At 47.9% G+C, this 25,298-nt stretch overlaps 2 protein-coding genes and 1 long non-coding RNA gene across 12 annotated transcripts in view; 1 reads left to right on the plus strand and 2 right to left on the minus strand.

Annotated features, from left to right (window-relative positions):
* Window positions 1–1,857: 1,857 nt before the first annotated feature.
* On the minus strand, window positions 1,858–18,788 carry ACCS (1-aminocyclopropane-1-carboxylate synthase homolog (inactive)). Of its 10 annotated transcripts, none has more exons than XM_064492420.1 (15): window positions 18,436–18,788; window positions 16,838–17,122; window positions 13,919–13,978; window positions 11,783–11,853; window positions 10,577–10,646; window positions 10,023–10,089; window positions 7,937–8,034; window positions 7,348–7,425; window positions 6,478–6,578; window positions 5,766–5,855; window positions 4,449–4,494; window positions 4,194–4,335; window positions 2,560–2,702; window positions 2,303–2,456; window positions 1,858–2,173 (listed from the first exon to the last, which is right to left on the minus strand). In XM_064492420.1, exons 2-15 carry the CDS (start codon window positions 17,120–17,122, stop codon window positions 2,076–2,078), a joined length of 1,503 nt encoding a protein of 500 aa, XP_064348490.1. In that variant the 5' UTR covers window positions 18,436–18,788; the 3' UTR covers window positions 1,858–2,075. The 10 variants fall into 10 exon arrangements, 9 of the variants coding, with proteins under 9 accessions (XP_064348490.1, XP_064348491.1, XP_031315623.2 ...); XM_064492421.1 differs by having other exon boundaries at window positions 18,432–18,788; XM_031459763.2 differs by lacking the exon at window positions 18,436–18,788 and adding an exon at window positions 18,113–18,338.
* Window positions 18,560–25,215, plus strand: LOC116155318 (uncharacterized). Its single transcript, XR_004139196.2, has 3 exons — window positions 18,560–18,633; window positions 19,056–19,190; window positions 24,786–25,215. It is a non-coding gene; the product is annotated as an uncharacterized LOC116155318 (long non-coding RNA).
* Window positions 23,841–25,298, minus strand: part of LOC105106836 (probable inactive 1-aminocyclopropane-1-carboxylate synthase-like protein 2) — an 83,153-nt gene continuing 81,695 nt past the window's right edge. The window contains exon 16 of the mRNA XM_064492419.1: window positions 23,841–24,206. Within this exon, the coding sequence (XP_064348489.1) occupies window positions 24,181–24,206 (26 nt within the window). The 3' untranslated portion in view covers window positions 23,841–24,180. The remainder of the gene's footprint in view (window positions 24,207–25,298) is intronic.

Here is a 25,298-nt window from a genome sequence, read left to right on the forward strand (position 1 = left end):
GACTTGAGTGCAGGTAGTTACTCTGAGAAGCAGCCTTAGGGAAAGGTGAGAAGATTGGAACGAGTAAACCTGGAGAAAAGAGAGGGCAACCCAGGGGTGTGCTGTAGGGCCGGCTACTCCTGTGGACCCCTGCAGCTCAGTCCTGTTAGGGTCTCTTTGAGGAGCCGTGCAGGATGTCAGGGCTGTCTACTGAGACAGTGTCCACATGCACGGAGAAGAGGGATACTTTCTCACTGGTTCCCCTCCCCCATTGCTGAAGCATCACCCAGAAGTGTTAACTCTCTTAGGGTTCCTCCATCAGGCTCCACGCACACACAGCTGGCTGGCTGCAGTAATGGGCAGAGCAGAAAGGAGAGCGGGGAAGATGTGGACAGGCATAGGATACATCTAGTCCGCGCTCCAGAAAGGGAGCCACATGGCGCACATCCATTCAGCAGAGCACAAGCCAGCTCTCCCCAAACAGATGGCCTCAGTTCAGGCCCAGATTCCTGGTCCCAATCAGCCTCTGCTGGGAAGCCAGCTTGGATTCCCTCTAAGGAAGAACTAGGAGTCATTCTTCTGAGAATTCTAAATGGAATTCATCACATGAGTCCTTTCAGGGGCAACGTCCTCTCAAAGGTCTCTGGAGAGGATGTAGAGGGCTTTCAACATGGCCGTTCTATTTTTTGTATTCTGACCCTCTGTAAAAGCCGCAGACATTCCAGTAAAACAAATCTTAGCACCAGCATCTCCTGGAAGTAGGAGTAGAAACGAGTGCTACTTAGCCAATGACATTGAAAAGTATTTAAGAGTGCGACAATGACAACATGAAGCCTGGTTCTCGGGACTGGAAAAGTCAAAGAACCTTTTGGGACCTGGTTTGGCAGAGTGCAAAGAGCACAGGATTTTGAACCAAACCAACCTGGCTTTGAAGCCTGGCTCTCATACTCTTGAGGTGTGTTCCTTTGGGAACATCATTCCATTTATCTGAGGCTCAGTTTGCTCATCTCGAAAATGAGGGATAATACTGTCAGCTTCCTAGGGTGGTGAGAGTTAGAAATGACTCATGTAAGTTGCCCAGCACAGTGTTGGGCACCTATAAGGTATTCAAGAAAGGCAGGGGAGAGGAATGAATGAAAGAAAGGCAGAAAGAAAGAGTAAAACCAATCCTAAACCGTATGTGTTTAGAAAGTAAACAGATTCCACCGACATGCTCTTAAAAGAGTACGGAAAGAGAGAGTTTTTCCAAACAGGAGTGTCGGCACCAGAGAAGCGTCCTCGGCACACAGCTTTAAGGTCGGTTCAGAAAGCTCATTTGAACTCTGAACTAAAGCACCCCTGGGGATGGGGTGGGCAGCCCTTCATGCTTAGGGTGAAAGGCTAGCCTGGGTCAGCTTGTCCCCACAGTCTGGTTCAGGCCCCCATTATCTCCCCCGACAGTCATGGCTAGGTCACTCTGGTTCGGGATCAGCAGTGAAGGCAGCTCCTTCCCAGGAGCAGAGCATCCCTGAGACAGAGATGGCCCTCCTGCCTCCCACCGGGGTCCTGTTCACCTCGTCCCAAGTGCAGGCCGGTCCCAGGTCCCAGGTCCCAGGTCCCAGGTGCACTGTGGGCCCACACATCCTATGTGCGGGGAGAATAACCATAAACACATAGAATTAAATCCTTTTTCCTTGTACTTTAGAAATTATCACTCCTTTTTCCTTTGGGGGCAACTCTGTCTTACACATACTGTTCCTTTGATGTGTTTCCCTGGCAACAAAGAAGAATGAAGGTGCCATCAAAAGAAGGTACAGGTTGTTTGTTTCCATGTCCCTGGGGGATGTGGTTCAGCGCAGTCACGACTCCTCTGTTCCATAAATGACTCACAGCAGAGCCTTCCAGTTTCTCCCAGTTTAGTTTAATAGTTGGGTGGTGGGGGGTGGACCAGGTGGAACCACAACTTAAGGAGTATCTCATACTGCCACCAGGAGAGGCCAGGAGCAGTTCTTCTTCAAGGGCAAGGCCAAGAAGGGTCATCAGCCTGGCAAACGGCTTATCCACCATCAGTCTTCACAGTGGCTGCCAGGCCCTGCGGCCAAGAGGCAACGACCAGCTCACCTGTGCGGGCCCCTGGGCTCCTGGGTCTGGCAGGAAGGGGGGTCCTCTGCCACCTGGGATTTGCCCTCAAGCACCTGCCGGATCCTCTGCATCCCTGGGAAGGGGAAGTGAGGGCCCATCAGCACTGATGGCGGATGGCTGGGGACGAGCACGTTGGGGCCCCAGGTGGAGCCAGAGAGGGAGGGCAGAATGAGGGACACAATTAGGAGGTGAGACCGCTCACCCAGGCGAAGCCGGTGGGCCTTATCGGAGAAGACCAAGCGGAACCAGCCAGGCTCTTTGCACTCGAAGGCTTTGCCAAAGGACAGCAGCACCTTGTTCTCCAAAAAGCGGCGCCAGAGCAGCCTCTCCTCCTCAAAGGTGGCCTCCGGCAGGAACTGAGGTGGGGGGAGAGCCCAGGGTGCAGATGAGACACCCCTCCCCCTCGCCTGCTGGAGGGAACTTCAACCACCTCCCCACCTGCATCACCACCTGTGTTACCTTCCTCAAGTCGACCCAGATGAAGAAGCCGGCCCCATGGCTCAGGAAGGGGACCCCCAGGGCCCGGAGCTCTTCAGAGACATAGGTGTGGGCGGCCTTGAGCCGGGCGTGGTTTTCTGGCAGGTACACTTGGTTGATCCAGTCTGTGTGGGTGAAAGGAAAGCCAAAAGATAAATCTCCCACCAACCCTCCACTCTGTCCCGAGAGTCTAAATGCTGAAAAGAAAAAGGCCATGAGCTGCCAGGACTGGGTGAGCCCCTCCTATAGCTGGTTGACCGGGGGCAATGGGGATATTCAGCGTGGTGCAGGATGCAGACCCTAACCAAAGGCAAACCCACTTACAGAGTGACACTTAACGAGTCACATCGAGTCTCAGATCCCAGGGTGGCCGCTGATAAGGCGTGTGACCTTAGGTAAGTTAGCTCCCTGATTCCCATTTTTTAAATTGACCTTTGTTTTCACTGTCCAGTTCGATGAATTTTAACACATGTATAGATTCCTGGAACCCCCCACGACAGGGATACTGACCGCTTCCCTCACCCCAGAGAACACCTTGTGCTGTTTAAAGTCACATCTTCCCCTTCCCTACAACCACTAGCCTGTTGTCCATCACTGTAGTTTTGCCTTTTCCAGAATGTCATGTAAGTGGAATCATTCAGTAATGTAATCTTTTGAGGCTGGCTTCTTTCACTCAGCAGGATGCCTCTGAGATAGACGTGTTCCCGTGGACTTTATTGCAGAGTGGTATTCCACTGTGGGGATGAACCACAGTTTGTTTCTCCATTCATCTGTGTAAGGACATTTTGGTTGTTTCCAGTTTGGGGTGATTATGAATAAAGCAGCTATAAACATTCATGGAGAGGCTTTTGTGTGACCATAAGAGCAAATATCCAGGAGTGGGATTGTGGGCCATTTGGTAAGTGTGTGTTTAACTTTTTAAGCAACTGCCAAATTGTTTAGTGGCTGTTCCATCTTACATTCCTACCAGCAGTGTTGAGAGTTCCAGCTGCTCCTGACCAACATTTGATGCTATCACTATCTTTTTAAATTTAGCTATGATAGCAGATTTGTAGTACCTGGTCCTCATTTTCTTCATCTAATGGGGGAAAATATAGGGACACCTGCTTCCTCGGATTCTGAGAAGAGACAAATGAGACGATGCATTGAGAGCATCTTGTAGGGCTCAATGAATGGTGGCAATTACAGGTAATCTTTGCTATCTAAACTCACTATCTGAACACAGGAACAGATCTGCATAGAGAGACACTTCCAGTATAACAATCTTCCCTTAGTAGCTTATACTCCTTTTCAAGTGCTCACAGCTAACAGTAATGAGTTCGCAGTGATTAAGTGCCTATTATATGCCAGGTGCTATTCTAACTGAATGACAAATCACACTAACCCTACAAGACAGGTGCCATTAAGATCCCTATTTTGCAGATGAGGAAACTGAGGCTCTGGGAAGTAAAGGACTAGGCCACATAGCCAGGAAGTGACTGAGTGGCGTATGAACCCCCTCTGGGCCCAGAGCCAGCATTCTCAAACATCACCCTAAATTCATCTCATGGGAGAAGCATCCATGATCCCTGGCCAGTCCCAGACTGACCACAACCCTCCCCCACCCTGGCAGTCACCACGGTCCCGGAGCAGCTGTGCCATCTGGTACTGAACAAAGCCACTGAGGCCGTGATAGCGGCAGAGGGAGGCCACCGCAGTGGCCACGTCCTGGTTTTCTGTGTACAGCGTGCCGAAGCGGAGCCCAGACATCCCAAAGTCCTGCAGGAGAAAGGCACCCTGGGAGGTGGCCAGCCCTCAAGGAGGAAGCCGGTTCCACCCACCTCTCTGCCCTCCCACCTCCCTGACACCCTGAAGGCCAGCCAGGAACCCACCTTGCTGGTTGCCCACATCACATGGGTCTTCTGGGGGTCGGGCAGCCTGCGGAGAGCACAGCGTGGGACGAGAGGCAACACAGAACCGCGGGAGCTCACAGGTTTGGTTGAACAAATAAGGAGATGGATGGATGAAGCTGGTTTCATCTCTTCAATCACCAGTTCCCACACATCCTTTAGAGCAGGGGTCAGCAAACTACAGCCTGCAGCCCAAATCCAGCCCGCTGCCCATTCTCATAAATAAAGCTTTATGGGAGCACAGCACGCTCCTCCATGTACCTACTGTCCCGGGAGGACTTCATGCTATCACGGCAGAGTTGAGTGAGCAACCCTATGACCCATAAAGCCTAAAATATTTGCCATCTGGTCCAAAAATACTTGCTGATCCATGATGTAGAGCATAGTTCAAATGTCACTTCCTCAAACAGGTCTCCTGACCACAACCTAGTTGACCAAGTCAATCAGGGACCCCAAGCAGAGCCTTTCCTGGCTCCCAGCTGTCTCCTTTTTAGCATCTATCTGGCCATAATCAAATGACTAGCTGTCTACCTAGCTGCTTAAATGGTTTTTTTTTTTTCCTTCCTGGCTAGAAATACAAGTTCCACCTAAGAAGGGCCTGTGTCTTTCTTGTTCACTGATGTAGCCCCAGTACAGCACAGTGTCTGACTCAGAGTAGATGACAAGTTCCTGTTTCTCTGTGTCTCTCTCTCCTAATCCATAAGCGAATGGGAGTAACAACCCACACGCCATCCACCTGGCAGAGCTTTGTGGGTACTGGCTGGAGGAACCAAGGGAAGGACTTGGCAGGGCTGAAAGGTCAGAGTATCAGAACTGTCAGCATCCCTGAATGCCAGAGGTGCAGGCTTTACAGGTGATCCGGTCCAAGTGTCCCTGATGGTGTTTTGGCCACACCGTCTTGGCTCAAACTAAATCTAATGAAAAAGCTCAAATAGCCAAAAGGGCTTGGCACATGCAGGGAGCCCCAGAAATATTTGCTGAATGAATGAGCAAATGAATGAATGAATGAAAATGGAGCTACTCTGGAGATGAAGGAACAGCAAAGGAGGCCCATTTCCTCTCCTTGCAGCCCTCCCTCAGGGAATCCCAAGCCCCCTCCCTGGAGCTCTCAGAAACCCCACGGAACAATTTGAAAACCACTGACTAGCCCAGCCTCCCATCTTCTCCTTAAGGGATCTGAGGACAGTGGGATCAGCTGGACAGAAGAGGAATCACCCTGGGGCAAGCCATGCCCTGTGGGCTGAGCCTCAGAGGGGCCTGGGCACCACAGGGGACCCAGGGGGCTGGCAGTCAGCTCACCCTTCCAGGCTCAGGACACTGCGGTACCCAACTGACTCCTCAAACACGGACAGCATGTAGACCTCATCCACCATCACGTGCAGCGCATGCCTGGAGGGCAGGTGGTGGGGAGGAGAGAGCTTGGTTTACAGGCCAAATGCATCCCCCTGGGGTGGGACAGCAGTGAATCAGATCCAGGACCACTGTCTAGCCCAGGGTTACCAAACTTGTTTTTGAGGAACACCCTTATTTTGTTTACTTTCTTCAAACAAACAAGAAGCCGCACAGACAAAGCAAAAGATAGTGGGGCTTTTGAAGCACTGGGAGGGGGGTGACAGTGTCCTCAGGCACCTTCATGGAGGGGCACAGTTAAGTGCAAGACAGGTGAGTACAGCCAGACCCAGGTTCACGTCTGCCTCACTCTAGGCTCAGTACACTGAGGATGAGGACAGTCTCAGCACCTAATAGGGTCCCTGGGAGGATTACATGAGATGGAGCAGGCAGGGTGCTCAGCAGGGGGCCTGGCCCCTAGAGCGGGCAGTAACTGACAGCCGCTGTTTTAAAGAGAGAGAGAACCAGCACCCCCCAACCCCCACCTCCCCACCCCACTGCCCGGAGGAGCCAAAGCAGGTAGAAATTCACGTGGGGTGAAGAGGTGGCAGGACCCCCCCAAAACCCACACCAGAACCCTGATCAGTCACACATTTTGTGGGGTGAGTGTGGGGCGCCTCACCTCTTGGCAAATTCCAGGTACTCCCGCAGCTCTCCTGGGGAGTAGATGTCACCCAGAGGATTCTGAGGATTGATGAGGATGAGGCCTTTGACCTTCACACCCTGAAACCATCAGTAAGGCAGGAGACCCTCAGCTCCTCCCGAAGGCCAGAGCCACACGGTCCCATGGGATGTGATGGGCGCCGGGCAGGGTCCCAGAGAAATGGGTTCACCACCCAGCAAGAAACAAACAAGGGCAAAGAGTTGTATCTGCAGCATCACGGCAGCTTTGAAAGAAAACAAATGCAGAGAACAAAGCTCAGGGGGAAATATGCCCAAACGCCAGTAGAGGTTGCCTTTGTTGGTACGATTGTGGGTGGGGATTGTGCTATTAAAATTTCCACAATGGGTATGTATGGCTTTTATGACCAAGGTGAAAAAAGAAAATTGGATTAATAGATTTTTGAAAAGTGGACTGGGAAGGAACTGCTGGAGGGCTGCAGGTCTCTGCCTTTCTTCAGGAGGCCTCAGATCCCCTCAAAGGGAGGGGACCACCTCCTCAAATCACCAGAGAGACTGCTGAAACACAGACTTCGAAGCTCTACACTTGACTGGCTGAATGAGAACCAGGTGAAGTGGGGAGCAGTATTTTTAATCAAGCTCCCTGGTTGAGTCTTTGTACCCTGGGAGTCTCAGAGTCTGTCTCTAGTGAGAAGACCCTCCATGAGCGGGCTCCTGCTTGACCCCAGAATGGTTCCATGCTACCACCCTACCCCCCATCCCCATCACAGACTGCCAACCCCACTGGGAGGGGATCAGCCACAGGAAGTGGGGTCCATGCCCCGCTCGGACCCACCCACTTCCAGCCTTCGGTTTAATTTGATCCCCAGACCTCAGAAATAGCTCCTTGCAGGGCCATCTCCAGCTTATCCACTGTGAGCTGGAATGGGTGTGTCTCCAACCCAGTGACCTGGAAAAAGATCCACAAAATCCACCAGCCAAATTCAGTGACCACTCCCAACCAGACCCAAACTCTGGGGGCCTCTCCTCCCCCTGCCATCTCCTTTAGAACAGTGTCTGAAAAACACAGGTGGCGTTACTCCCTCTCACTGCCACCCACTGCATCACAGCAGGGAAATCCTCATTGTTCTTAGGTTTTAGGAGGAGCCTCCTGAAGTCCTCCAACTGGGGTCCAGGGTCTGCTCTAACACACTCTCACCCCACCATTGCGGTGTGGTCTCCCTGGGCTGCCCTTGGCTTCTGCATTGACCCTAGGGATCTCAGAGATGGAAGGTCAAGAGCCCCCAGGGAACCCAGGCAAGTGCAGCTGTGGCCAACAGAAGGCTCCAGTCTCCTTTCAGCCATAACCCCCAGAGCCCTCAGCGTGGACTACCTCTCTCGTCCACCCACCAATTCAGATGCAGGGAAGTCTTGGACTTCAAGAAAGGCCGGGTTCTACCTGGGATCCCAGGAACTCTTACCTCACTATCCAGATAGACACAGACCAGTCGGACGTTGCCATAGAGATACACGTGCTGCGTGATGGCTCCGTAGTAAGGGGCAGGGATCAGGAAAGCCTCTGGGGGCAGGAGTGGGCCAGGGCCTGTCACCCTCTGGCTGGAATGCCCAGACCCCTGTCCACTGGCCCCAACCCTCTCCAAGCCTCCTGTATCCTTGGGGAACATCTGAGGAACACGCTCCCTCTCTCAACTCCCAAAACTCTTTCTAAAGCTTTAGATCCACTGAGATCAGTTTCTTTTCTAATAATTAGTAGTTAACACTTATTGAGCTCTTACTACATGCGGGGATCTGTGCTAAATGTTTATTTGTGTTTATCTCATTTGATCCTCACAATCACTCAGTGGAGTAAGTACTATTATTATCCTAACTTCACAGGTGAGGAAACCGAAGCTTAGATGCCCAGGAAGCACTCAGCATGCTGGGTCACTCCTAGCACAGGCTGGGGTCCGCAAGTTGAAGCTGCAGGGTGATGGTCTGGGCTGGACAAATAGAAAAACTCGACAACACATAGAACTGCCCAGAGACAGAACGTGCCGCCTCAGGGGGCGTGAATTCTCCCTCCCTGGGGATATGGAAAGAAAAGCTGAGACGTTAGGTGGAGGGGGTGGTATATCATACAGAAGACTCTCGCTGTGGATGGGGCGGGGATGGGTACTGATGAGACAAGTCCCAGGTCTGCGCTAACGCAGACGTAAACGCACTCCTTCGGAAAAGGACACATCCGTCAAATTGCCCTCTCTTCCCAACTTTCCCTTCAGCACCATCCACCCCATTCACGCTCCAGAAGGGGCAGCCTTGGTGGGACATGTTCCCTCCCCTGGCCCCAGGGATTGGACCAGAGGTAGACCAGTGACCCCAGGAGCCCATGCACTGGCTGGCCAGAAACCCACCATGTTATCTCTCTCTCTTAAGACTGTGCTGGAAGCAGCACAGACCCCTGTGAGATGAGAACGTGCACTGAAACACAAAGGACATGTGGAGTTAGAGCTGGGCCAGCAACCCTGGGCCACACAGAGCTGAGGAAGGTCCAGAGAGAGGCCTGTATGAGAAAAGAGGGGAGACTGCATACCCCAGTGACAGAGTGTGCTGCTGAACCCACTCTCGAATGTTCTAGAATGGGTAGGAAGTTGCCTATTAAATCCAAACAATGACTCTTCCTTCTGTGGTTCAAAACCTGGCTATTACCTCTCTGTGTGATTTTGACAAGTAATTTAGCTCCCTGGGTCTTAATCTCCTCATCTGTTAAATGGGATAGCATAGCACCTACCTCACCCAGATTAAATGACAGACTATGCATAAAGCCTTAGGCTGGCGCTTGAAATGTAGTATGTGGTCAATAAATGTTACTAATATTATGGTTATTAGTTAAGTTAGTGTGAGTGAACCTCTGCTCCTGGCCACCAGCACCCCCTGCCCATGACCATGGTCGATACGTTCCGGAGGCAACAGCGGGTCTCGCAGCAGGCACTGCTGGCCGGCCACTCAACAGCCACTTCAGTTTGCTTCCTTGAGGAGAGAGCCCCAGGTTTTCCAGCTATGACCAGCAGTAAGTCCAAGGAGGGCAGGCCTTCCCCAGCCCCAGGGGATGAACCAAGTTTGGTGCAAGCCAACGAGGGTTCTCTTCCCCTTCACCCGGGACAGCTTTGGGAATGGGTCTCTGAGTCAATTCTGGCCCGTAAGATGCAGCGGGAGGTCTGCAGGGACTCTCCTGGGAAAGGGTAGCCCCATCTCCTCCCTCCCAATAAAAAAGAGACAGGCAAAGCACAATCTTCCTTTCTTCCTGCTTGAGGACGCACTGTCACGTAAGGATATGACAGCCAACTGTGAGCATGAAGGAAAAGCCAAGGTCGTCCCAGAACCCTGGCGTCACCTTGACTTCCCTCGGCACTGCCAAGCCCTGGTGTCTTGTTCAGCCACTTATTTAGGCCCCCTGGGGTCTAACAGTCTATTCTAGCAAAAGCATTCTGACGCAGCCCTCAAGAACAGGCAGCCGGCGACAGTGCAGGCACAGGGCAGCCCCCGGTACTGAGTGGGCAATGTACTTACCCCCCACCTCACACAGCACTGTGGCCAGAGCAGAGAAGAGAGAGGCACAGCCATTCAGAACAACCACCTGAGGGGGACACATCCATGGGGCAAAGATGAATCTGTCTCAGGAGGGCACAAGGGCCTCAGCCTCTATCCCAGGAGGCACAGAGGGAGAGCCAGGTCCCAACTCGGTGGGTGCCCTCTGGGGCATGGTCACAGCAAAGCCACAGCCCCTCCTGACTAACAGCCAAGTCTGTCTGTGTGACTCATTCATGGGGACCCTGCTCTAGATCAACTGAGCAAGGAAGAGGGAGCTGGTCACTCAGAGAGTCCTGCCTGAAGGTGTGAAAGCAAAGAGGGGCCGCACACCAAAGCAGGGCAGAAATTATACCCAAACTCTAAATACCTAGGATGAGGGGGGAAGAAGGGATGTGGTGTTCCTAATTCCACTTATTCCAAGTGGGCATTCTTAATTCCAAATCAAAACTAAGTGACCAGCCAAAACCCCTGGCGGGCCAAAAGTTAAGGAGGGGGCAGAAGAGCAGGAAAGAGCCAGGGAGGGGGCCACTCACATTCTCTGGTTTAAGGGGTGCAGGGCTCTTGCAGTAGAAAGACAGGAAGCTGGCCACTTCCTCCCGGAGGCTGGAGATAAGATAGACACATGGGCAGGGCTTGTTAGTGGGTCTCCAAGCCCCCATCCGCCCATCCCAAAGCTCCTTTGGTGAACCTTCAGGAGGCTACCATTACCCTTCTCTGTTTCCCACAAGGGGAATGAGATCAGTATTTGTCCCCACGGTACCCACCTCTCTCCCTGGCCCCAGCACCACGCACTCGCATTGACACTTTGATTCCAGTAGTTCTAGGACGCCCAACCCCACCTAATCAGCAGACTTCAGGAATATCAAAAATAACACTCTATACAGATCTAGCTAATAGTAGTAGTAATAATAATAAAAAAATACAATAATTATATAACAATAACTATTATCACAGTTACTGCTAATATTTACTAAGTATTTACCTTATGCAGGTGTTATTTAGAGAATTTTCCTCATTTCATCTTCATGAAACCCCTATGATGCAACTACTATTATCATTATCCCCATTGTACAGACAAAGAAACTGAGGCTTGAAGGCATTAGGTCATTTGCTGGAGTGGTTTGACTCAAGGGCCCACCATCCTAATTACTCAAAGAACATGTGCTTTGGAACCACTCTTGGAATCAAGTTCTGCTCTGTCACTAAACCCTTAGGACAGCATCTGGACCCTAGTAGGTGCTCAATAAATATAAACTTTTATTAGTTTCTTAATCTTACCAGCAGGCAAAGGCCTCAGCCAGCTCCCCCTAGGCTGATTCTGGCTCCTCCAAAGCTACTAAGAAACTGGAGACAAAGACTCCTCACCAGAAGTCCCTCTCCATGCCTCAGACTCAGAGACCAAGCCAGGGAGCTCCTAAGGGGGGTCAGATGGGCCAGAGGCACCAGTTCTCTGCAGATGCTCCAGAAGACCCCACGCCCACCAGCTCTTCAGGACTAGGCCCTCAGCCTGGCCCAGGCTTTCTCAACCTGCCACTATTGATGTTTTGGGCCAGATAATCCTTCGTGGTGGGGGCACTGTCCTGGGCATTATAGGAGGTTTAATAGCATTCCTGGCTTCTACCCAATAAAAGCCAGTAATACCCCCCTCCCAGTTATAACAACCAAAAATGTCTCCAGATGTTGCCATATGTCTCTTGGGGAGAAAAACCGCCCGGGGGCTGAGAACAGCAACTACTTACAACAGATGTCCCCTCCAGTCAGGGTACTGCAGCAGGGACGGCTCCACCCTCAGCATGTCGCTGTGACTCAGCTGGGGACAGAGAGGGCAACGCAGGGCTGAGGGCCACATGCCCTCACAGTGGGGACCGGCACTGTCACCCACATCCACGCAGCTCTGGGGCCTCTAAAGCCAAGGGCTTGGTCTGCTCATCGGAGACAGAGGCAGCACAGGAACAGCATTCTCATGCCCATTTTGCAGATGAGGCTTAAAAATGTGAGAGGCCTCAGCCAATGTTACAGCACTAGCAAGTGGCAGAGCTAAGACAAAAGAATCTTTGACCCCTAGTCTAGTGCTCTTTATACAGCATGGCCACCCAAAAAACCAGACGGGTGGATTTGTGGAGGCAGTGGTAGGAGATTGCACCATTCAGCTCCTCCATGAGTGACAATGGAGTCCCAGACTCAGGTGCCCTCCCCTCTGTCTTGGCTCTAAGTTCTAGAGAGACTCAGGGCATTGTCTTCCTTCAGGCTCAGCTCAACCTCATACTTTGGAAAATGTGGCCATTTCCACACCATCCCCACCCTGGCCAGGGGCTGAGTTAGTGACTCCCAGGGCATCACACACACAAAGTCAAGGAAAGATCGGAGCTTTGGGCAGTGGGACCAAAAGAAGAAAGGGAATCAGCCACATGGTCATAACTGCAGCCTTTTCCCTTTCCCCTTCGTCACTGAGAGCTGCACTGTCCAATATGCTGGCCACACGTGGCTACTCGACACTTATGTGTGACTAGTCTGAATGAGACACTGGATTTTGAAGACTTGATATGAAAGAACTATGTAAAATATTAATCATTTCTATATTGATTACATGTTGAAATGACCATATTTTAGATACACTGGGCTAAATAAAATCCATTATTAAAATGAATTCCACCAGTTTCTTCTTATTTGTAGAAAATTTTTAAATTTATACGTGGCTCACATTTTATTTCTACTGACAGCGCTGAGCTGCCTTGGAGTCGGGGACTGACTTTGGGAAGAACAGGCTTTTCGAGCCCACTCCCTGTGTCCCTCTCCCCTTGAAGCTTAGATTGTTCCCCTTCGGAAATATGTTCCTTTGGGTTAAGCAACGGCTCTCACTAGTCCCAAACGCTGACTCCTAGGCCTTGAGAGACACATTTATCAGGCAGTTTCGTGTTTTGCTATAGGAGGCTCACAGCAGCTGAAGAAACCTGAGTATTCTCTATGTCTGTGAGTTGGCGGGGAGGGAGGGGGCAACATAAGGACAGGGGGTTAAGGGGCACAAATTATTAGGTATAAAATAAGGGCAAGGCTATATTGTATAACACGGGGAGTACTGCCAGTATTTTATAATAACTGTAAATGGAGAATAACCTTTTAAAAAATTGTGAACCGCTATATTGGATGCCTGTAACTTATATAATATTGTACAGCAACTATCCTTCAATTTAAAAAAATAAATAAAATAAAGAAATCTGATTATTAAAGTTTGAGGAATTTTGCAAACTGGTAAAAACCAGCCATTTTCAAACATTAAATTATATAAACTATAGGTAACTTACCATATTAAAAACAAAGGTGGAAAGTACTCAAATAATATTGCTCCTGCTTATGTTACTCCAGTTTGCTATCATCTGAGCTCTGGAGGGTCTCTTGGTCTGTGTGTCCGGATGGTGGGAACCCTGCACTATGGTGCCCCCGCACCTCTCTCCCAGCTCTGAGTGCAGTGATGTCACAGCACAGGCTGAAACTGGCCGCACAGTGGGTATTTACACTATGGGGATTGGCAAAAGCCACAGATCAGGGCCCACCCACCCCCAGGGCCAGTTGTTAAATACTGACAACACATCACCTAGTATTTATTTCCTCTGAGAGCAGGGACCCAGTCGGCAGGAGAGACTGAGGAGGGGAAGAGCCAGAAGAGATGAAGAAGTCAGATCAGAGTAGGGAAGTGACTCGGCCAAGAGGGCAGAGGAAGTGGTCCCCAAGGTATATCTGGAACCTGGGTCTCTGACTCTGGGGCCAGGGCCGCTGAGGCCAGCAGGAGGCTTTTGTGGGGGAAGTATTCTGGGGAATTCCAGACAAGACAGCCCCTCGGAGCTGGGGATGCCACCCAGAGGTGCACCGGGACTTACCCTCCTGGACAGCAGGTCAAAGCAGAGTTTGTTCTCACTGGTGCCCAGGTTAATGATGCCCTGGAGGTGAGAGGTATGGAGCCATGTGAGCGCGGCAGAAATGGCCAGTGGAAGGCCTGAGGAGCATCGCGAGGCAGCAGAGCAGAGCTCTCTGCAATCCCACCCTGCCCACCACCCCTCCTGGCCTTTGCTCAAGCTGTGCCCTCCACGTAGCTCCCTGATGCCATCTTCCCATTTCTAAAGCTCTGTTCAAATGCCATCTCTTCCAGGAAGCCTTCCTCAAAATCCCACCTGCAAAGGATCTTTTCTTCTTCTGGATCCCAAAGTGCTTTATCTGTACCCTGTTAGAGCAGTGGTCAGTTTCTGTCCCAGGTCACAGGAACTAACATACAGGATTTGTCACCCCTACTAGATGGGTAGGTCCCTGAAGGCCAGGTACACTCCTAAGACAACACTATATCTCTCAAGAGCATCAGTGGGACTCAATACATATTTATTGGATAAAAGAACGTATATGTAAATTGGCGTTCTGGCAGGAACAGGAACAAGGGTGAGCGCAGAGCAAGAAGCCCTGTGCTGGTGGAAACGCTCCCCGGGTGAGACCCAGGCAGCCTCATACAGCATCCCGGTCCCCCCTCATAAGGCATTATTCTCATAGGCCAGGGATGGGGAAAGGCACAACTCAAACTGCCCCTTACAGAGTCCCCAGAGAGACTCACACACAGCTAATTCCTGACCCCTCAGTTATTGGCAAGGATGAAGAAGGAGAAAGGATGGAGAAGTAGAACTTGAATGAACTCAGGCTATGACAAATAAAAGGCAATGTCCCTTCACGTCCTGGGGAGCAAACTTATAGGATCCTCAACCCATAAGCAGTCCATCTGCAGATCCTGCCACTCCTACCTGAGCGGCATACGTGCACAGTCCAACCCCTTTTCCCCCTCCGCTGCTAGGGCCCTGGCCCAAGCCGCCAGCACTTCTTGTCTACATTATCGTAATAGCTTCCCTCCTTCCTTTCCTGCTCACTCCCTCACCCCGACCCTCCCGGAGTCTAATCTCCACACAGCAGTCCCAGTCACCTTTTTAAAAAGAGAAATCAGATCATACTGCTCTTCCTTTGAACACTTTCAATCCCACTTAGTCTAAAATCAGAAGCCTCACCATGTCCTATGTGAGGCTACAGATTTATTACCACCCTGCCCCCATTACCTTTCCGACCTCATGCTGGTCTCCAGCCAGCAGCCCCTTTGCTGTCCCTTGAATTCATCAAGTACAGTTCTGCCCTGAGGCTTTTGCATTGGCTGTTCCCTCTGTCAGGAATGCCCTTCCCCCAGATACCCACAGTGCTCACTCTCAGTACTACCCAGGCTCTGAGTTGGTCCCCAGTGCCCTCCACCTCCTGGTATTCACACCCTTGTATAACCCCTTCTCCCTAAGTGTGAGTGGACCTAGTGACCTGCTTCTAATGGACAGAATCTGCAGAAGTGATGGGCTGTCACTTCCAAAACTAGGTTAAAAGAGTCTGTGGATTCCATCTTGGGCACGCGTGACCTCTCATTCTCTCTTTCTCTCTTGGATTACTTGCCTTAGGGGAAGCCAGCTGCCGTATCATGAGGCAGCCCGATGGAGGAGACCATGTGGTGAGGGACTAAGGCCTGCCAACAACTGTGTAAGTGAGTTTGAAGTAGACCATCCCCCCGCCCGCCAAGCCTTCAGATGAGAGCACAGCCCTGACTTCAGTGCACCTTCACAGAAGATCTTCAGATTAAATTCCCACCCAGACTCCTTAACAGCAGAAAATGCGAATTGTTTGTTTAAGCAGCTAAGATCTGAGGTGTTTTGTTACACAGCAAGAGATAACACAATCCCTCACTTTTTTCAGGTCTCTGCTCCAATGTCACCATATTAGAGTGTCCTTCTGTGACCACCTCACAAAAAATAGCAACAGTCTCTATCCTATTACTTTATTTTTCTCTCCCTCTCTTTTTTTCTTAATTTTTTTTGTGGATGGAGGGAGGTAACGAGGTTTATTTATTAATTTATTTTTAGAGGAGGTACTGGGGATTGAACCCAGGACCTTGTGCATGCTAAGTATGCACTCTACCACTTGAGCTATACCCTCCCCCAACCCTGCTTTATTTTTCCCTACAGCACTTATCACCACATAGTATACATATTATGTCTGTTCACTGTCTGTCTCCCCCACTAGACTATAATTTCCACGAGGGCAGGAATTTTATTTTTGTACACTGCTGTAACCTGGGCACCTAGAACAGTGCCAGTCCTTGGTACCACTCAACAAATAAAAGATTCTTACCAGGTTATTCATGACTCTCTGCCCTCTGAAGGTATTACCAGTAATAAGTTGTAATAATTGGGGAAGGTGACATTAATAGTAACAGCAACGACCACTTACTGAATGCTCTGCAGGGAAGTACTGTACTAATAACTTGTATACCTGCTCTCATTTAGTTGTGACAGTTCTATAGAGAAGGTTTTATTCCATTTCAGAGATGAACTGAGATTTACAGAGGTTAAGTAATTAGCTCAAAAACACACAACCCGTAAGTGAAACAGCTGTGACCGGAACCTTAGTTCTGTCCCAGCTCTAAAGTGGAATAGTTGACGAGCTGTGGATCAGAATCCATATAAGAGCATTCCATGGTTCTTGAATTTCTCCCTCACAAATCAAAGTCCCCTAAATTATAAATGGGTCGTTTTCTGATCCACGTAATAAACTGGGGCCTCTTTGAGCTCCATCAGATGTCCTCTTGGAGGTCAGAGGACCATAACTCCAACCTGACAATTGCAAGCTAGGTGCTGCCCTATTATTGGTCAAGGTAGGGCACACACACCCCTACCACCACCACCAACCGCAGTGCTCTCTTGGGTCCCAGTGGGGATGGGGGCTTCACTCACGCCAGGGTTCTTATCCTCATCATACTCATCCATGTGGTAGGTCCGGTAGCCCTCCTCAGCTGAATCCCAGAACCATTTAATGATGCTTCCTCTAGAGGACAAGTGGGGACTGTCGGAGGAGAACATGGCGGTGGGATCACCCACGCCATAGAGCAGCTTCTGGTCTGGTTTTCTGGCGGCTTCTCTTTCCAGACCATCCCCATAGATACTGTGCAGGCCCCGTGTGGAGACTGAACCCGGACAGGTGGTAGGCTTCCTGGATTCCTTCTGAGGAAGGGTGAACATCTGCAAAAAGACAAAAGCACTCAACGTCTGATCTGATCAAGGGCTTTCCCACCAAATATCAAAAATGAATTGGGACTCCTGGGGTCTTCCCCCTCCTTTACCTGGCCCTTCCTGTAAGTTTATAAATCTATCTCTTCCTGTGTCCCTTACTAGTTGTAACCATGTGTGCAACCACTTCAAGGCATAAACTCTACTAAGGCGCTACAGCGTGGGGGGAGGGGGGAGCTGCACTCGCTACTTTTATATGACTTTAATAGATGCTTTAGCTTGTTTTACTTTTGTGGAAGTGTTTCATTCTGCAGCCTAAACAGTCGCCAGCATTCTTTTCCATTCTTGCTGACCACAATTTCAAGAAGCCAAGTTAAAATTTTCTGACTTAAAACAGAAAGAGCCTCAAGTCCAGGGGTCTTGTGGTGATGGATGTAAAAGGGGTAAAGAATAGGACCAGATTATCCGCTGTTCTGGAGCAGGTGATGGGTGGGGACTGAGGGGAGGGAGGTGGGGTCTCCCCGAGTGCAGGGACCCCAGGCAGAGTCCAAGTTCCCACCCTTACCCCTGAAGTGCGGGAGGCATGGGGCTGGTCTCATCCTGTCCGTGGATGTCAAGTCCTCCACTTACTAAGCCAGTTTCCTCATCCGCACAGTGGGTATAACTGTAACTACCTCACAGGGTAGCAGTGAGGACATAAATATGTGAGTTAGTGTAAATCACTGAGAACAATTCTGGCTCATGGCCAAAGTTCAGTAAACTATGTTATTATATCATAACTCCTCGCCGACTTCCCCAATCCTGATGCACAAGCCCCACATACAAAATGATGGGGGACCAACCAACGGCCTGGAAACCCAGGGGGCTCCCTCGGTTAAATTTTGTTCCACGAAATCTTTTCTGCCCCTCCCCACCCTTGCTGACCGGGCTCTCCGGAGCCTCCCCTCGGAGAGGCTCGCGGAAGGACAGCGGGGCGGCGGCGGGGTGGAGGTGGGGGCTGACCGGGCTCGGGCTCCGCGCGCTGTATGGGGACGAAGGGCGGGGTCGGGGCATCCAGCCGGGCGCCGGGAGCCCACAGCCCGGCACCCGCGCGGCCAGGCCTCGGCGATCCGCAAGAGGGCGGACTGGGCGGGCGGCGAAGCGCAAGGCCTCTGCAGGGCGGCGGGCGCCTCGCGGGCGCTGGCTTCAGGTCTTCGAGAGGAGGAAGTGCGAGTCCGGGCCGAGGGCTTCCGAGACGGAAGGGCCGGGGCTTCTGCAGAGAGGCCTCGAGCCCGGGCAGGCGAGACCCCGCAGGACCTGCTCCGCAGAGCGGGGATCGCACCTACTTGCGGAGCTGGAGGAGCCGGCGCCGGCGCTCCGGGGACGCGCGTTCTGTGTCGAGCCCTCGCCTGGACTCGGCCGCCGGCGCTGTGCGCGGGGCACCCGGGCCCAGGCAGCTGCACTCGGACCGCGGGGCCTTCCCGGTCTGGCTCCTCGGACGGTTCCGGGCGCAGTTCGCCAACTCCAGGCCGTGGGGCGCCCGGGTGTGTCTGCGCGCAGGCGGTGCCCACGCAGCCCCTCCGCGGAGTCGGGGCTTCCCCGATCCTCCCTCCCTGTGCCGGGTCCCCAGCCACTGGCCGCCCAAGCGGGAGGGGAAGCCGGGGAAGGGGCTCGGGGTCAGAGGGCAGCCAGGAAGGGGCGGGCCGCCCGCTGCCACCTCAGCGCTCTACGGCCTGAGTGCACAGGCCGCCTTCCCATCCCTGGCACGTGGGGGCGCCTCCCTCTTCCTCTCAGCCTTAATTTCCCCGTTGTAAGGCCGAGTCACTGAGGTTTCTGAGCAAACTTTTGCCGGCTTGTAGCCCATGGATAAGCCTTTTCGGATTAAGGCGAGGGCATCCTTAAAACATCCTTCCCCTATGAAAGTTTTTGACCCGAGTTTGTAATTTCTCCTCCTTTGTTTCTGCAGAACATTTGTTGAACTCTGCCACATTCCGCGATTTTGGCAGTGAGTTAGACTACCCAGGTCCCAGGCCCGCGCAGAGCCTTGAGTAGGAAGTCTCCTTTTCCCAAGAAAAGAAATAAGCAGGATCCGCCCATACAGGTACGGCTGGGAAGACTTGGCTGTCTTCAGATCACTCCACTTCTTGTCTTCACTTTGGCCTTGCCACTAACGTCGTGACCTTGAGCAGCTCTCACGACTTTTTGGCCCTCTGTGTGATGTAAAATAAGCCAGTTTTCTCCATTTAAGACATATCATTCTGTTTAATTCAGATAAGTAGTCTTATTGAGTGCCTGACTTGTGCAAGATCTCTACTAAGTGCTGTGATAACAATGATGAGCAAAACAAACAGTGGGCCTGCACAGGTCACCGGGGAGGCAGACCGTGAGGACACATAAGAAAGATTACTGGGCGCATGGAAGCTTGCAGCAGGAGATTTAACCCCCGCCACACACACACACACACACACACACACACACACGCCCCACATACGAAGTCCTACACACACATTCATTCACCCTCAACACTTAGGAAGTCATGGCAGAGTCCTAATCAGCTGGCTGGAAGGTGAGGTGTTGGAAACAGAAGGAAGGGCCTTGATAAGGGCCTTCCAGGTTAGAGTCACTGTGGAACATTAACAAACTGCAATAAACCTAATACCGCTGGAGCTTGCAGGGTTTGGGAGAAAGGCTGGCGAGAGAAGCAGGGTTTGGGTCATGAATCTTTATAAATAAAACATGATGATGATGATGTAGACTGTGGAATTCTCACTGAGGGCATTGGATATATATATTGTAATCTCCAGAGCAAACAATGTTTTAAAAAATCAAAAGGTATAACTACGAAGCCAAAAGAGGCAATCAAATGGAATACTAAAAAATGCTTGATTAATTCTAAAGGCAGGCAGAAAGGAAAAAAATGAACAAAGAGCAGATGGCACAAATAGAAAACAAGATAATTGACTTAAATCCAACCATACCAATAATTACATTCAATGTCATGACTAAGGACCTGTTAAAAGATCATCAGGCTGGATAAAATAGTAAGATTAAGTATACGTTTTTGCAAGAAACCTGTTAAATGAAAAACTAAACTTAAAAGTAAAACTAGAAAAAAAAATACCATGCAAATAATAAGAAGATGGCTATGATCCAAAAGCAGCAAAAAAATGTTGGCAAGGACGTGGAGATATTGAAACCCTTGTATACTGTTGGTGGGAATGTAAAATGGTACAGCTACTGTGGAAAACATTATGGTGGTGCCTCAAAAAGTTAAAAATAGAATTACCATACGACCCAGCAATTGAACTTCTGGGTATATTCACAAAAGAATTGAAAGCAGAGTCTTGAAGAGAAATTTGTTCACCTATGTTCTTAGCAGCATTATTATCTATAGCTAAAATGTGGAGGCAACCCAAGTGTCCATCAACAGATGAATGGATAAGCAAAATGTTGTATATACATACAATGAAATATTATTCAGCCTTAAAAAAGAAGGAATTCTGACACATCTATAACATGGATGAACTCCAAGGACATTATGCTAAATGAAATAAGCCAGTCACAAAAAGACAAATACTGTATGATTCCACTTATATGAGGTAGTTAGAATAGTCAAAAATCATAGGGACAGAAAGTATAATGGTGGTTGTCAGGAGCTAGGAAAGGGGATAATGAGAAGTTATTATTTAACAGGCACAGATTTTCAGTTTTACAAGATGAAAAAGAGTAATGGGGATGGATGGTGGTGAAGGCTGCACAACAGTGTTAATGTATTTAATACCACTGAACTGTACCCCCCAAAATAGTTAAGATGGTAAATTTTATATGTATTTTGACACATACATTCAAAAAAAAAAAAAAAAAAGAATAAGATAGCTGAAGCATTCAATATCTGACATAGACTTCAAAACAAAAAGAATTACCAAAATTTAAAAGGACATTTCATAATGACAAAATGATCAATTCATCAGGATGACAATTTTAAATGTTTGTACCCCTAGTAACAAAACTTCAAAATACATGAATCAAAAACTGACAGAACAAAAGGAGGAAATAGACAAATCAATAATTACAGTAGGAAAATTTACTGCCTCTATTTTAGTAATAGAATAGATCAAATGACAGCAAGGGCAGAAGACTTAAACATTATAAAACAATTTAACTTAATTGACATTTATAGAACATCAGACCCAATAACTGCAGAATATACTTTAAGTGCACATGAAACATTGACCAAAACAGACCATATAGTTGGTCCTAAAAAGGTCTCAGTTTCAAAGGACTGAAATTGTAGTTTATGCTTTCTAGTCACAATAGAACTAAAGTAACATTAACAAAGACAGCTGAATAATCCCTAAATATTTTAAAACTAAATATTTGCTAAATGAATTGCAGCTAAAAAAGAAATCACAAGGGAAAGTAGAGTGATCATAAAAACCCAACTTATCAAAATTTATGGGATGTAGATAAAGCAATGCTTAGAAAGAAATCAATAGCTTTAAATGCTTCCATTTGGCAAAAAACAGCTTAAAACCATTGGTGTAATCATCCGCATTAAAAAAGCTAGAAAAAGAACAAATTAAACACAAAGTTAATAAAAGGAAATAAAGGTAAGAATAGAAATGAAACAGAAGAGAAACAAACAGAAAAATCAATGAAACTAAAAGCTGGGTCTTTGAAAAGATTAATACAATTGAAAAACATTTACATGAACTGATCAAAAAATTTATTTCAATATCAGAAAAGAAAAAGGAGATAATATTATAGAACCTATAGGTATTAAAGAGATAATAAGGGAATGTTATACAAATTTTTATGTCAATAATTAGATGAAATGGACAAATTTTTTTAAAAGACACAAATAGCCAAAAGTGACATCAGAAATAGAAAATGTGAATAGCCCTATATCTGAAATTGAAAACAGAAGTAAAAATCTTCTGACAAAGAAAAACTCCAGGTACAGATGGCTTTACTCGTGAATTTTACCAAACATTTAAAGATTTTTTTAAAATCAATTTGACACAAACTTTGAGAAAGTTGAGAAGGAAAACACTTCCCAAAATATTTATGAGGTCACTATTACCCAGATGCCAAAAGCAACAATGCACTACAGAAAAGAAAGCTATAGCAGAATATCCTTCATGAAAATATGATGCAAATTCTTAATATCAAGCCAAATCCAACAATATAAAAAAAGATGATACAACATGGCTATATGGGGCTTCTTGCAGGAGTATGATGTTGATTTAACATTTTTTTAAAAATCAGTATAATTTACCACATTAATACTTAAGAGAATTATATTATCTCTAGAGGTACAGGTAAAAACAGCTGACAAAAACTGAACCCGCATTCATAGTAAAACTCTCCACAAACTAGGAATTGAAGGAAATTCTTCTACCTGGTAAAGGGCAGTATGAAAAATAGTTCCAGTAACATTATACTTAAGAGTGGGAGACTGAGCACAATCCTGCTGAGATTGAGAACAAGAGAAGAATGTCTTCTTTTATTCAACATTGCACTTGAGGTTCTAGGTCATGCAATAGAAAAATAAGAGACATAAATATGAAAAGAAAGAAGGAAAATCATCTTCATTCACAGATAACATGGTTGTATACACTGAAAATTCAATGAAATCTCCCCAAAACTAGTAGGACTAATAAGTGAATTTAGCAAGGTCACAAGATACTACCAGGAGATGATTCTTCCTGGGTCTTTCATGTTTCTGCCTGCCCTGGAAGCAGGGACCCTGACTGCCTTTGTTCTGAGCTATACAGGATTATACACATGTGTATATATACATATAAGTATATGTGTACATGTGTGTATATATACATAGATGTACAGTGATCAACCCTGGATGACAGTGATACTGTTTGTCTCCAGAGCAAACGGTAGGTTTGTTTACTACTCAGTATAGTAAAGATAATGTTTCCCTTAAGGCCAAAGTTCAGGCAGGTTTACTGCTCATTTTAAAGGAATTGGGTTCCTTAAGCTTGGGTGTCCTCTCTGCTACACACCCTATTGGATGTGCAGGCCTCACTTTGTCCTCTTCACTCCGCCTTATAGGAATCAGGATTTGGGGAACCAAAAGCTCATACTGATTTATTGCTATTGCTGTGAGTAATAAACTGGCCTTTGTCTCTGACCCAGCATTTGCATGCTTTCTGCCAGCATCCATGAAACCTGTTATTTTGCAGGTAGGGTAGAACCTTGAGCCTTTAAAGTTCTTGACAGATAAAAGATACAAATACATCAGCCACAACAAACTTAAAGGAAATTAATAATCTATTCATTTAAAATAACATGAAAGGCATAACATAAAATAACATTAAAATATCCATGTAATGGACTATTATGTGCTAATCATAATTCATGACTTCAAAAATATTTAATGTCATTGGGAAGTGTTCACGTATAAAGTTATGTGAAAAGAGATACAAATTTGAATGTGCAATATGCTATGTAACACAAAATACAGGTACATAAATTAAAACATTAACACTATAACAACATTGTAACAATATACCTGCTAGCAGTAGGATCATAACTAATTTTAATTTTATTGCTTTGCTTTATTTCCTGAATTTGCTATTATGAGTATGGATTTCCTTTACTATTATAAAATGTTTTAAATTGCATTTTCCAAAAATAAAATAAAATAAAATAAAATAACATGCAAGGCATAATATAGTGGTAAATTTATAAGATGTGTCTAAGACCTGTACACTGAAAGCTACGAGACCTTGCTGAGAGATATTAAAGACCTAAATAAATGCAGGGAGATTCTGTGTTCCTGGATAGGAAAATATTCACTTTTCCCCAATCAACCACTTGAATCTTGAGTGGAACAGAAGAGAGAAATGGCCTGTCCCTTCCATGGAAGGTATCCTCTCTTCCTCCCAGGACAATGCCCATGAAACTGTCTGTGAGCTCCCATAACAGAGATCCCAAGAGCATCTCTGGTTCCTATCTTTCCCTTCTCTTCTGCTCGCATGTGCTCCCTCACGCATCCAGTGAATTACCTTTCTGTGTCTAGTAGTCAAGTCGATTTCTAAAGAAACTTGTCTGGTGTAATAAATCTTGAGGAATCAGGATTTGTTGGTACGCTGCAAACCTGCCCAAGAGAGGGAGGGTGGTCACAAACCCAAGTGACTGATTGAAGCCATCAGAGGGCGAAACTGCTCTTTCATCAGCTATAAAATGGTGCTAGTCCCTGCTCTGCCCATTTCACAGCATCAGTGCTCAGACTGAAGCTCACATGTGCAATGGCTTTGCTGAGCAAGAGATGAAAATGGAAGACCTCAGGCTTATCACCAGAGATTCATCTTAAAAGCCTTTTGAAAAGGCAAGAATGGAAAGAACTCACATTTGGAAGCAGGAACATTTGGAATTACACCCCTACCCTGCCACTTAGCCACCCATGTGTACGGTAGGTGTGACTGTGTAGGGATCCTCTGGGACACTGCATTTTCCCTTCCTCTCTGACCTGCTCCAGAAAGTACTCTTCACATATAACCTGCTTTAGAATTTAAAAATTAAAAGGACCTCCCCCCAAATCATCTAGCTCCCAAAAGGTGATATATAAAGAATGTGAATGAGAAATAAAACACGCCTACACAGCAGCTTGGTGAGAAGAATGACCTTGGTGTGCCCAGTGTTCATTATTGAAGCACAGACTTCTCTATCTTTTCAGGTTTTATGAGAGAGTGATGATTTCCAAGAGCCTCAGCCATGAAGGATCACCAGAGAGGCTGTGCGTAATCCAGACTGAGGCAGAAAAAGTATTATGAGGGATCAAGGAGAAGTAGCAAAAGCAGCGTGAGACTGGTGGGATAACGGTTCCCACCAGCAATCCTGATGTACAGACTTCCATCATTTGCACCCACAACCCTAGACTCTTAAAGATGGACTTCTCTCAAGAGCAAGCAGCTGTTTCGTTTCACCAAAGCTACATTGAGGTTATTTCTATAGGATAATAAGATTATTATGTGAAGAGTCCCTCTCTCCCCAAATTTCTGATTCTTTCCCTCTTGTTTTATTTTATTGGCCACAGCATCAAACCAAGTAAGCATCTTCCAGCTCAACCCCATTATCCGCTTTGTCTACACTTAAAGTTGCTCTTAAGGGGAGCTATATTTTTCCGTGGGAACAGATGAAATATAGTCTGTCATGAGAATAAGCGAGAACCATCTGGAATAGTTTCAGG

Source organism: Camelus dromedarius, chromosome 12 (genome assembly GCF_036321535.1).
Source record: "Camelus dromedarius isolate mCamDro1 chromosome 12, mCamDro1.pat, whole genome shotgun sequence".
NCBI classification, from domain to species: domain Eukaryota; kingdom Metazoa; phylum Chordata; class Mammalia; order Artiodactyla; family Camelidae; genus Camelus; species Camelus dromedarius.